This window comes from Athene noctua, chromosome Z (assembly GCF_965140245.1).
Source record: "Athene noctua chromosome Z, bAthNoc1.hap1.1, whole genome shotgun sequence".
In the NCBI taxonomy this organism is placed as follows: Eukaryota; Metazoa; Chordata; class Aves; order Strigiformes; family Strigidae; genus Athene; species Athene noctua.
In genome coordinates, this window is record NC_134077.1 from 86,542,909 (window position 1) to 86,555,674 (window position 12,766).

The 12,766-nt window shown below is 37.9% G+C and overlaps 1 protein-coding gene across 2 annotated transcripts in view; it reads left to right on the top strand.

The window, feature by feature from the left end:
* Window positions 1-12,766, top strand: part of RASA1 (RAS p21 protein activator 1) — a 69,282-nt gene that overhangs the window by 23,697 nt on the left and 32,819 nt on the right. For both annotated transcript variants that reach the window (XM_074932391.1, XM_074932392.1), the window contains exons 5-9: window positions 106-223; window positions 1,251-1,282; window positions 2,839-2,891; window positions 3,601-3,751; window positions 10,892-10,970. In XM_074932391.1, the coding sequence (XP_074788492.1) occupies window positions 106-223; window positions 1,251-1,282; window positions 2,839-2,891; window positions 3,601-3,751; window positions 10,892-10,970 (433 nt within the window). The remainder of the gene's footprint in view (window positions 1-105; window positions 224-1,250; window positions 1,283-2,838; window positions 2,892-3,600; window positions 3,752-10,891; window positions 10,971-12,766) is intronic.

Genomic DNA, 12,766 nt, shown 5'->3' on the forward strand with positions numbered 1-12,766 from the left:
TTTCACAAATATTTTGTGGAAATTATACTCAAGAATTCATTGTGTTCATTGGACTTCATATTATGATTATATCTCTGATTGAAATCTTGCTGTAACTCTCTTCAGTTTCCTTAAAGGAGACATGTTTATTGTCCATAATGAATTGGAAGATGGCTGGATGTGGGTTACAAACCTACGGACAGATGAACAAGGTCTTATTGTAGACGATCTGGTGGAAGAAGTGGTAAGTAATTTTTATATTCAGACTTCTTGGATGAGATTTTCTTTCGTAAAATCATACTGAAATAAATCAAAACTACAGACATTTCATTGCCTGTTTTCTGGTTACGTACTTTTCTAAACCTAGTAATTGGATCGACTTGTTTTAAAATAATATAACAAACCTTTAAGCCTGATGCAGTTTCAGAAAAGTGCTTATTCATGTATTGTCTGAAGAGAAGTACAAATGAATGGTACTGTAAATTTACTGGTCCGTTTCCTAAACTTGACTGTTTTGGTGAAGAATCTGCTACTCATTTAATTGCATTTCTTTTTTATATTTGCCATGAAACTTTCACAAACTGTACAAAATGTAATTTTGCATTGTGGTAGATCTTTTTCTTTTAAGGATGAAGTGTAGGTTAAAGATGTATTGATGAATTAACTATACCTAGAAGGGCTTCTGTGGGCTCAGGAAGCTAACCAGGTGACCTGCAGATAATTCAGTTTTAATATACTTCAGAAGGGGGAAAAAAAAAAGGGGGTGTGTGGTGGGGGTGCGTGTGCACATTATTTATTTATTTATTTTCAACAAACTCAGCATTGATTTGGAGTCAAATATTATCAAATATTTTCCTGCACAGTACACGTGTTTTGCTAATAGCAGTGTTACCTGCAGATTCTTCTCACAGATCTGTGTCAGGATGTGAATGCCTAAATTGAAGTGGCAGTACTAGGCTATCAAACTGCAGGCTGGTATATCATTGTTTAAGTTAATGTTAGGAAAAGTGAGATTTTTAAAAATCTCTAAAGAAGGACTTGAAACATGACAGAAGTAATCCTATGAGATAACATATTTTGGCTGAATTTCCACTTAGTCAATGAAGAGGAAAACTTCTTTTCATATAACTGCACTAAGCCCTTTAGTTCAAAAGTATCTCAGACTTCTTAATGTTTTTTTCTACAGAAGGTCTTAACCTATGAAGTTTAATTTTTTTTTTAAACTGAGCTGTATTGTTGTCATGCACTTAATATGTTAATTTTCTCATTAGGGAAGAGAAGAAGATCCACATGAAGGCAAAATGTAAGGATTTCTGTTTTGTTATTAAAAGCAATCATAACTGGTTTTAAACTTCAGCTATGACATTTCCCAACTTTTGGGAAGGTGAACCAAATTTTTCATCTCAAGGCTTTTTTTCTATACTAGCTGCTGAAGATGCATGGATAATTATCATGAGAGGCCTGTAATAGGTATGCCTATTGCTAATGGGTTTTGCAGTGTTAAAATCTTGGATGAGTCCCTTTATGATCACTTTCAGCCAAAATATGCACAATGAAGTATTTCTTGAACACAGTGTTTCCCTTAGAGGTAATGTTTTTTCAGCTCTGCACAGCTCTAAATACTGGAGAGAGAGCAAAGTACCGTTAGAAAAATGATAATGTTATAATTACAGCTTTTCTCTTGTTAGCTTCATGTAATAACACTTAAGCTTTAAAGAAAAAGCCAGAGGACTAAAACTTGTTCCATTTGCTTAAATAATTAACATTTTTTAGAGATTGAGTACAATTTAGAATCAACATGTTAAGCTGTTGTTAGATTATTTTCAGTAGTAAGGATGAGTGGCAAAAGAAAGTTAAAAAAAAATTTTAGTGGCTTGATTATTTTGTCTGCCTTCCATTTGCTTGCCGTATTTGCACCTGTTGCTTTTTCTCTGTTGCCCACTTAGCGGTCTCCAAGAGACCGGCAGCTGAAGGAGGCATTTATTGTTATCTTAATAGGAGAAGGGAAATCACTGGTGTATTTGTAGTTTGTTTACTGTCTGTTAATGTTCTACTAGTCAATTTAGCAGTAGGGATGCCTTCAAGTGTAGGATTTTTATGTTTGTTTATTTGCAAAGCAGTTTGTAGCAGATGCTTGGAGCTGTGATACTGTCTGTCCAGTTATTGGTGCCACTTAGAGGACTCCTCAGGGGACCAGTGATTCCTTCAAACACTCCAGTAACCAGAAGTTATCTTCTGAAGGTAGTATAGAAAGACAGTTAGAACTAGAGTTCTTATACATAAAAAGGCCACATTTTTAGCATTCTTATAAAGGACAGAATAAGCTATTAAGTTGTAGCATGTCAGGCTGTTCTATGTAGTCATAAGTATCGGGCTGGACAGAGGCTGAGGAACTTTTTTAGGACACTGCTCTGACGCATGACTCTGGGAAGTTACAAGGTGTGAGAGCAAAGCAGTTTGTCTTAAGTAGTCTAGTGAAGCTAGGTTTTGTTTCCGCAGCTTCTGGCACAGTTCAGTTTGAATTTTTCTGTACAGTGTTTAACCTCCTTGTTTGAGCTTGGGACTATCTACCATTTACATAATTCATTTTCATCTCTGAACACAGTTGGATTTGAGGGTCAACTCCAAGTGTTGGGCGTTTTTATTGAAATTAATTTATATACCTGTAAATGTTTGTTTTTTCATGCTGTTGGTAGAACAGAATCATTAAGTAGCATAAACATTGATTATCTCATCTATATGTATTAGGTCTTTTTAAATAAAGATCAATTCATAGGTGCCAGAGCCTTGGATGTCACCACAGCCAAAAAAGAGAGCTGATAGTCTTGCTTTCTAATTTTTCTCTTCATCTTTGTTAAGATGGTTCCATGGGAAGATCTCCAAACAAGAGGCTTACAATTTGCTGATGACAGGTACTTGTATTTCTGATTGAAATACAGTGGTAGTGAAATGGCACAAAGTGATCCTATTCGTATTAAACTGTGGCAGAACTTCCTTTTATGTGTGAACACAGACGACTGTTAGTCTGACCAGCCCCTGTGGTTGTTACTTTGGTAGAATGCTACATTGAAAGAAAACTGTTGTGGCTATGAGTATTATATTCTCGAGTACAGTTAATTTAATTTTCGATTGAAATAATTTTTTTAATTAATGTGTCATAAAAGATTTCACTTACTGATATCTTCATCAAAATAACTGTGAGGAATACGCTTTTATATACCTGAAAGAAAACATACTGCAAGCTTTTTTAGCCCTTTCATAGAGGGCTATAAATTTTTTTTAAATGAAAACATCAAGATTTCTGACACATTTTGGTAAATAGCATGCTTTAACTATTAGAACAGAAATTGTTGGTTTTTGAAAACATGTTGTCAGACTTTTTTGTATGCTCTTGTAAAGAGGTGGCAAAGATGTGACTAGGTTGCCAGCTACAGCTAAACCATTATGCATTAGGTTTGGTAGTTTAATCCTAATTCATGTAGTTTGAGATCACCATTGGAACTTACTTTGTAGATTTTCTATTTCAAGTGTGCAATTCTTGCTAATTTACATGGAAGTAGATTTGATAAGGGCTCAGTATATAACACTAAGAAAAGTAACACTACTACAATATCTTTTCAGTTGGTCAGGTGTGCAGTTTTCTTGTGAGGCCTTCAGATAATACACCTGGTGATTATTCACTTTATTTTCGGACCAGTGAAAATATTCAGCGTTTTAAAATATGTCCAACGTCAAACAATCAGTTTATGATGGGAGGCAGATACTACAATAGGTAAGTTCTTTTATGGTAGAAGGAATTGTATGTATCTTACACTTGTGTAAAGGATTTGTTTAACTTGCTCCTGGTAATTATTTACTGCTATAATTAAAGACTGTAGTTTTCTTAATAGTATACTAACCAATTTCCCTGATTTGCTTAGTTACTTGTAACTGAGCAAGTTCTTAAAGCTTGCAGATGCCTAAGCTTAGCTTGCTTCTTTCAAAGTATTGTTCTTCTGCAAACCAGTTTCTTCATACTATAAATGGTGGATTGTATGGGTCATATGTGGATCTGTAATTAAAGAGAATGCTGTGTTGCATTGGAAGCTACTATCTATATTCTTGAATATTTGAAAAGGGAAAATAAAGATGTTAGCAGAGACATTCAATAGGGTTTTCAAATAATAGGAATGCGTATTTACAAGAATGGGGAAAAAAATACCTTAATTGTTGGAAAGAGTAATTAAATTGCATTGTAATATGTGCATGATACTTGGGTCAGAAGTACAGATCACTTCATTTAGAGTGAGAAAACTTGGTATGCATTTGTTTTGCCACTGGTGAAAAAAAATCAGTAATTTGTACAGAAAGAATAACAAATACCAAGAGATATGTTTTCCCTTTTGTGAGAGAAGCTATCAGTAGAGCTCCATCCTTAATAATCTTGATTTTAGAGTTGTCACAGATGCAAGACTTCTTAGTAGTGCAAACTCGCCTCCCTCTTTTTAATGGAGGCTATTGCATGCCTTACAAAATTGGCACTTTTCCTGAATTACTCGCCTAGAACCAGAGCATTCTTCATGCCAATAGAGCATTTCTCTCACTTCCAGCTTGGCTTCTGAGTGGGTAGAGATGCAGCAGTTGGTGTGTCCGAGAAAATGTCAGGGTCTCCTAACTAAGAACTTCAGTGGACTTTTTCATATGACTTCAAATGGACGATGGTGTGAGGCTAAACAGTTGGACCCTTATGAATCTGTGCATATCCCAGCCCAGGCCACTTGAATACCTTCTACACTAATCAGTCTGGTCTCCAGACTGCCTTATTGAAAACCAAGCGAGCTGCAGTGTCAGCCGGTCATGAAGGTAGATGCTCTTTTGCCCATTCTCTAGTTAACATGATTTATGAGAAGGATGATAGGATAGGAGCCCCCACACTAGGTGATGTCTAACTAGTTACCAAATGAGTGAAACTCTTTTTTTAGTCTCAGATGGGTTTGCAGCTTTAAATCGTATACTGTCCTGGTTCAGCTAGGATAGGGGTAAGTTTTCCCCAGCGGAGAGGGGGAAGGGATCTCCAGCTGGGTTCTTCATACCATGCTGACATCAGGTCCAGCGCGGGAAGCTTTTCTGTGTGGCTTTGGTAGCAGAAAGCATGTGCCCAGCTGTCTGTATCCTTGCAGTATTTCTCTGTATATCTTTTGTCTAGTTTACTGTTATTACTGTTTGTTGCTGTTATTATCAATACTGTTGTTGTTCAGATTGTTTATCACACTGTTGTATTAAACTTCTTATTTTAACCCGGGGTTTGTGCCCTACTTGTGTCCGAGGGTGGGGGAGGGACAACGGCAACATGGTCTCTGGTCCCGGCAGGGCCTAAACCAACACATACACCTTCAGAAAGTTACTACATTAAGTGATTACTTTAGATTACTTTAGAATGTAGTGCTGGATTCACTTGAGGCATGTATACAAATTACATTTTTCTGAAGAAGATTCTATAATTTTAACAGAAAAGATTGTAAAGTTAAGTAGCACTAAGTTATAACAAAATTCTTTTAGGTTTTTTTTTTAAATATATTTTGGTACCTAGTTTGCAGAGATCTTCCGCTGTGTGAAAGAGAATCTGCATAGCTTTAAAGGGCTTCATTTTTGTTGCGTGTTTTGGAGAATTACTACTATACTTCTAGGTTCACTTTCAGTCTGACTTCGGTTGGTAAACTTCCCAGAAGTTCAAACACATAATGAAGTATGCAATGCAAGATAATAAGGCCTCAAAATAAAGATGCTACCTGCCCACATTCTGTGATGTAAGACTGTGGTGGTTTAAACAAAGCTGGCAGTCAAATACGACTCAGCTGCTTGCTCACTGTCCCCCTGCCCCAGGTGATGGGGGAAAGAATTGGAGGGGTAAAGGTAAGGAGACTTGTAGGCTGAGAATAAAAACACTTTAGTAATCGAACGGAAATAAAATTAGCATAATAATGATTATAATAATAGTAATAATAGAATGTACACACAACTGATGCACCACACGATTGCTCACCACCTCTCAGCCAATGCCCAGCCCATTCCTGGTTAGTGATCCCAGAGGAGGGAAAAATCCTTAAACTGCGATCCTAGAAGAGAGACAGCTTCCCAGCCAGTTTTCATCTTTATACTGAGCATGACGGTACATGATATGGAAGATGCCACTGGCAAGTTTGGGTCCAGTGCTCTGGCTGTGGTCCCTCCCAGCTTCTTGTATACCTGCACACTAGCAGGACATTTGAAAAGTCCCTGCTTTTTCAGAAACAACTAAAACCATCAGTGTACTATCAATATTTCTATCAAACGAACCCAAAACGCAGCACTATTCTAGCTACTAAGGAGGAAGATTAGCTCCATCCACCAAGACAGATCTACTGCAGAAGTCAATACATAAGGAGGGAATAACTTTGTGGGCTTTTAAATTCTTGCATTAGTTCATTTAATGGGGACACTGTTAGAAAGAAATCTGTTAGTATGTGAAGACTAAAGTGGTTTTGTTGTGTGGAAATAATCAGAAGTGGTTAAAAAGCAACAAACAGTGTTGAATGCAGAACAGAGATATACTAAGCATGATTTTATACAAGATAATGAAACTGTAAGCATTTCTTGGTACAGAGTTCTTTGTGGCTTATCTAAAAACATAGTGTTTGCCTTCAAGGTGAAAACTTCAGATTTAAGAAGTGCATTTTTTAAATGCATCTGTTTGACAGTTTCCATTAACTATAAGCTTTTTCTTGTATTAAGCTGTTTCCATAAATGCTCTCAAGGTATCTTCTTTGAAATCTGATACTAGTATTAGACTAGATCTTTACAAAATTCTCATTCCTAGTAGAGTATTTTTAATATTCTCTTAACAGTTTTTATGATTGTTATTGGGTTAGAAGATAAAAGCAATCTGTTATTTGTCTGCAGCGTATTGATTACAGTTATATTCTAAATCAGTTGTAGACCACTATTTTCCGTAAAAAAGAAGCAGAAGAGTAGTAAGGAAACACAAATTTGAAAGAAGTTTATTTCTTGGATATTTTGTATATCCAGACATGGGACTCGAATCACGATAACCTACATAAGCAACAGTATGTCTGCTTGTATTCCAGAAGTTATTCTGGGTGATCATGGGGAAAGAGATCCTGGGTACATCTCAGGAATCTCATATTCTGTGTTGTGTAGGAAGACTTATTTTTCCACCAAGCTGTTCCTTTTGTGTGTGCTCCCACCATTCTGTATGTAAATTGCTTAAAATTTCTATTGGTGAGTATGACCAACAGACTGTGTTAGCAGTCTGTCATACAGAGGTGTACTTTCATTATTTCATTCTCTTGTATCAGCTCTGCAGAACAGCCTACCTGTAGTCTTTCAGCTGTCCATGTGAAGGTCTGAATATATAGCGCCTATACAGAATCATACAGGGGGAATTACTTAGACTATGTAACGAAGGAGTGTTTTCCCATGGACTTTAGTAAAGCACTTCTTTGATCTTTCTTTTTGTTCCATGGATAACAAATTACTCAATCATCTTTCTACACTTCCATGGAAAATTTGGTAAAGCCATTTCGTTGTGGTTGTACCAAGTCTGGCTGGGGTGACGTTAACTTTCTTCTCAGCAGCCAGTGTGGTACCATGATTCAGATTTGTGGCTAAAACAGTGTTGATAACACACCAGTGTTTTGCCTCTTGCTGTGAGCCATGCTTGCCTCTGTTTTCCAGAGAACCAAATTGGCGAAAGAGATATGCATAGGAATAGAAACAGGAGGGGATGTTTTGTCATCCGAGGGGGGTGTTTCTCAGACTGCCTGTGCATCAGTCTGCTTGTGAGAGGTGGCAAGTGATTACTTTTGTTGAATTTGCTTTACCTGTTTTCTCCACCTGTCCTGAGGGCAGGGGATGAGCAAGCAGCTGCTGGCTGGGGTCACCCCTCCACAGACTTAACATTTCCCTCTTCCTCCTCCTTTTCTTGAGGTTTTTATTGCTGATTATGATGTCATATGGTAGGGAATATCCCTTTGTCTAACTAACCTGCTGTGTCCTCTCTGAGCTCCTTGACCACCTTGTCCTACCCATGGTATGGGTGCAGGGGATCAGCATGGGGAACGAAAGGAAAGCCCCAACACTGCAAGTATAGCTCAGGAGTAGTCAAAAGTGTGCTATCAACACAGCATTTCAGTTGTGTGTCTGAAACACAGCACTGCATGGGCTGCTGTGAAGAAAATTAACTCCATCCTAGGCAGACCTTGTGCAGTCATGATTTTAGTAACTGTGTCATGAGATCACAGTCTGAAGATTTGCAGTTATTGGCATATGGCTTTTACTGTGAGGGTGATCAAACAATGACACAAGTTACCCAGAAAGGTACAGAGTCTCCATCCTGAGACACACACAGGATGTGACTGCACAAGAGCCAGAGCAACCTGCTGCTATTGACCCTGCTTTGAGCTGAGGGCTTCGTCTACGTGGTCTCCAGAAGTGCTCAACTGTTCTGCGAATAACTTCCATATATGTTTCACATTGTTTTTATGTAAGGTAGCGTTTATTTTCGATTCTGTTTTTAGAACATGTGCTACGAATAGCATACCAGGCCATTTCTGTCCTTTTCTTCTCTCTGCCTTCTTTCCAAAATTCAGCCTGCATAACAGCATTCAAAAAACCCTGTAAAATTAGGGGTTCTTCTTTGGTGATTCAGTGCCAAAGGGGAAGATAAGAAACATTGGCCCAATAGTATATAGAGTGAACAAGCTTTTGAGTTATCTTGAATTTGAGACAGCATAATTTGAAAATTTAGTAGACAATTGGAAGACAATTTTATTTCATCTGGTAGATTAATCTGTATTATGATGGGCTGACAATATGGGTTTAACATTAGTTCTTCACCTTTATAATTTAAGTGTATAGAATGGTGTTGCTTAGTTCTGCTTTCTGGATTCTTCATTATTTGAAATATCAGCTGTTGGAATAAGTCTCGATTCACTCTTTAAGTATTAAAAAAATTATACTGCTCATGATGTACTGTTAAAATCATCCAGGTAGCTGAGACCTGGGGAACCTAACAAGCCTTACCCATTTTAAAATTACTAAAGTAACTATCGTAATATTGAGACTTCTCTTTATTTCTGTATATCTAACGAAGTTTAACTTTTTTGTTTTAAATCCATGCTTATTTATATGCTCCTTGGTGCATTTTGTGTAAGTAGGATTTTTGTTGCTCTCATACATTGAAGAAGTCTATGATTCATTTTCCTGTCTCCTAATTAAGTTTTGTGGTCAGTCTGATTTCATGCTTGATGTTAGACACATTAGATAACTCCAGTCACTTGCAATTATGCGTTCTGTAGTGTACTCAGCTAAAGATACCTGGTATCTGTGTCTGCAGTGTTCAGTTCAGCTGTTGTAATGCTAAGGCAATGTAGAAGTGTGACCATCTAAATTGAGTTTGCTTGTGGGAGGAGAGGACTACAAAGTCAAGCCATTAGTCTCTCCATCAAGGCGTAAAGTCCTAGTCTATATGGTACTCTACCTACAAAGCAGTTTGCAAATACAACAGAATTTTTTCTTCATCATGTTTTATGAAATTGGAAGAAATTAGGCACCTGGTCCTTATATTGAGGAACTCCTGCTGAGATCTTTAACCAAGGAAGGAGAGGAGTTGAGAGTGAAGGTATTTTTGATTTGATGAGTGAGGAAAATTATGAGGAAAATGCTCTTTTACTTATTACAGGAAGCTGGCAGTAGCTATTCACCATGTATGACTGAGTCCTTATTTCCTGTAGTGTAGCAAAGCTTAAATTTTTATGCAGAAAATGGCATATTCAGATTGCATCTTAGCAAAACTTGAAATAACTTGCTTTCAGTAATACAGAAAGAGAAGCTTTTGTCATTCTCCATACCTGAAAAACAAAAACGTGTGGGAAGATTATTGTATCAAGTGTGCACTCATTCACAGCTTTAGAATGAGAGAGAAAAGTGAGATGTCTTGCTGTAACTTAATTTAAAAGTTTCTAAGATTATTTTTACAGTAACAGATAATGTTCCTGTGTTGGACACAACTGTATCCAATGGTAACAGGTCAAAGATTTCACTGCTGGGTGCCTTCTTGATTATCTTTGCACATGGAGCTAAGTATGCATGAAGTGAGAAGACACACTCAGTATATTTTTGTTTTCTACTTAATTATTTAGTTCTTTTTTTAGGTTGATGTTTTGCATACAAATGATTCATTTCTATTGATGTTCATGTTGCTGTTCTTTGTTACAGTGTGAATTTCAGTAACTGCAAAAATAAGTTAGAGAAACTCAGATGCCTTGAATTTCAGGCTTTGTCTGCTGCTACTTCTCTCTTGAGCCTTCTAAACACAACTGCAGTTTGAATCTGGTGATTAGCATGAATGCTCACCTGTAGAGGAGTGCAGATTGAGTATTTAATTTAACAGGATAGCTCAGTGATATCCAAGTATAACCTGTATAAGCTCTGATACAAGCCTTTTTCTGTTTCCTATTCCTGTCCTCCTAGAAGGAAATTGCACTTGTGGTATCTCCCATTCCCCTTCCCTGGTTACTCTAGGACTTTTAAAATCATTGCTAACAAAATCACAACTTTCAGCCTGATTGGAGAGCTGGTAATGCACATGTGCTACTTGAATGTGGAAAAAGCAATGTCATCATTTGACATTTTAAGCAATTAATTACAATATTTTGTAGATTTAGAATGAATACATTCTGAATACAGTTTTGTGAACTTTCTTGACTTCAGTGTATTAGTAAATTGTCGTTGCTACAAATGAGATTATGATGTTTAACACTTGAATTTGTTACAACTTTGTGAGACAGTTTTCTGTGGTTGTGTGGAAAAGCAAATTCTCAGAGGAAAATCTAACATGTCTAACACCTGAATGTTCTTTTTCTTATTGGAACAGTATTGCTGACATCATTGAGCACTATAGGAAAGAACAGATTGTTGAAGGATATTACCTTAAAGATCCTGTTCCAATGCAGGTAAGATTTAATCTCTGAAAGTTTGTTGTTGAAGACACAGACCTAATCATAAATCAGTTTATGAACTGAATTACACTAGGGATACCAACGGTAGTTACACAGCATCGTCTCCATTTTTCATGTTTTCAGCTTGTGTGTTCCTTTTGTTTTATCCTCAAACACATTCACTTACCAAAGGTTGGCTTGTAGTCAACAGAAAATGTGGTAAGCTCTGTCTGTCCTCTGAGGTGTTCATCCTCTGCTGTGTGCCCTTAGTTCTGGCCTGTGGCACAACCATGCTGTGCCTTAGTCCCATGTTAGGAGGAACCAGGTTGCCCTCCTGTCTTCTGTGTCTGGGGATTTTCTTCTGCCAGAGGAAACCTGTGTGCACAGAAAAGCTTTGGGGTTGATTGTAGGGCTGGGATTGCAGGTCTTGCCCCCTAGCAGATGTTCATCCTAAGAGACCACCAGTAATACACACACCACATCATCTAGGTTTTCATAAGCTTATAGCTAGTTAAAAGGTGTACGTGTATATTTTGTTTCCTCTCTGCTTCCAAACTTTCAACAGTTAGAAATTTGCCTTTAATTTCCTCCCTAAATAGAGTTATGGTCAATTCATATCCCTTTGTGAGATTTCTCGTATTAATACAAGAACATTTCTTGTATTTTCTCTTGCTCAGCTCACTAAGCTAAGCGTACCAAAGCGGATTGTGAACCTTTGTAATGTTCTCACGGTTGCCCTGCTGCCAGCAGTTTCAGTGTGAGCTCACCTTTCTTGAATGTGGTGGACCAGAATGGTTTAGAGTTCCACATCATGAGTAATTCCCTTTTTCTCTGGATAATACTTTACAGAAATATCCTAGAGTAGGTGTCATTTTCTACAGTGAGTTGACACTGACAAGCAGATAAGGACCCACACCTTTGCTCAATCCCCTCTCCTGCAGAATTGGACAAAGGCAAAATAAAACCCTCCTGGGTTGAGATAAATACAGTTTAAAAAGCAAAGGAAGGGGTGGTGATGCAAGGGCAATCACTCACCACTGCCCACAAGCAGACGGATGCCCAGCCATTCTTTGAGCAGTGGTCACCCAGGAAGACAACACAGACACAAGCACACAGTTTTATTGCTGACCATGATGTTATATGGCGGGGAATATCCCTTCCATCAGCGGGCGTCAGCTGTCCCGGCTCTTCTCTGCTCCCAGCATTTTGCCCACCCAAGGCTGAGGACAGGGGCAGAGTGGGAAACGGAGGTCTTATGCACGCATCGATCAGTAAAAGCTAAAATCACTGGTGTGTTACCAACACTGTTTTAGTCACAAAACCAAAACGCAGTACCATAGGGGCTGCTGTGACACAGGTTAACTCCATCCCTGCCAGACCCAGTATGTTGTCACAGCCATGTTACAGCACAGCTCACTCCTGTGAACAACTCAGCTGTTTAGGTTTCTCATTTTCTGTCTTCTGCGGGTAAGTATCAACAAGTGTAACTTCCGTACTGTACTAGCAGACTTACACCTTGTTATTCTTATCTTTCCTGTACTGCTAATTGTGTTGTGTCATTACTGCTTCTCGGTTGTTTGCTGCTGTTAACTGGTGCTTGATAATGTAATTGGGACAAAAAGAAAATATGAATCCTGAGCCTGCTCCTTGAAAGGCTTCACTAATTACTTTCCTCATGCTCCATTATTCCTCTTGAATCATGGCAGTAATTTTCTTAATTTTAGCTTTTTGCATATGCCCTTAAAATTCCTGCATTAATAACCCTCTCTGCATTGACCGATTTTCCATGTGCAACTACTTCCGATTCTTTT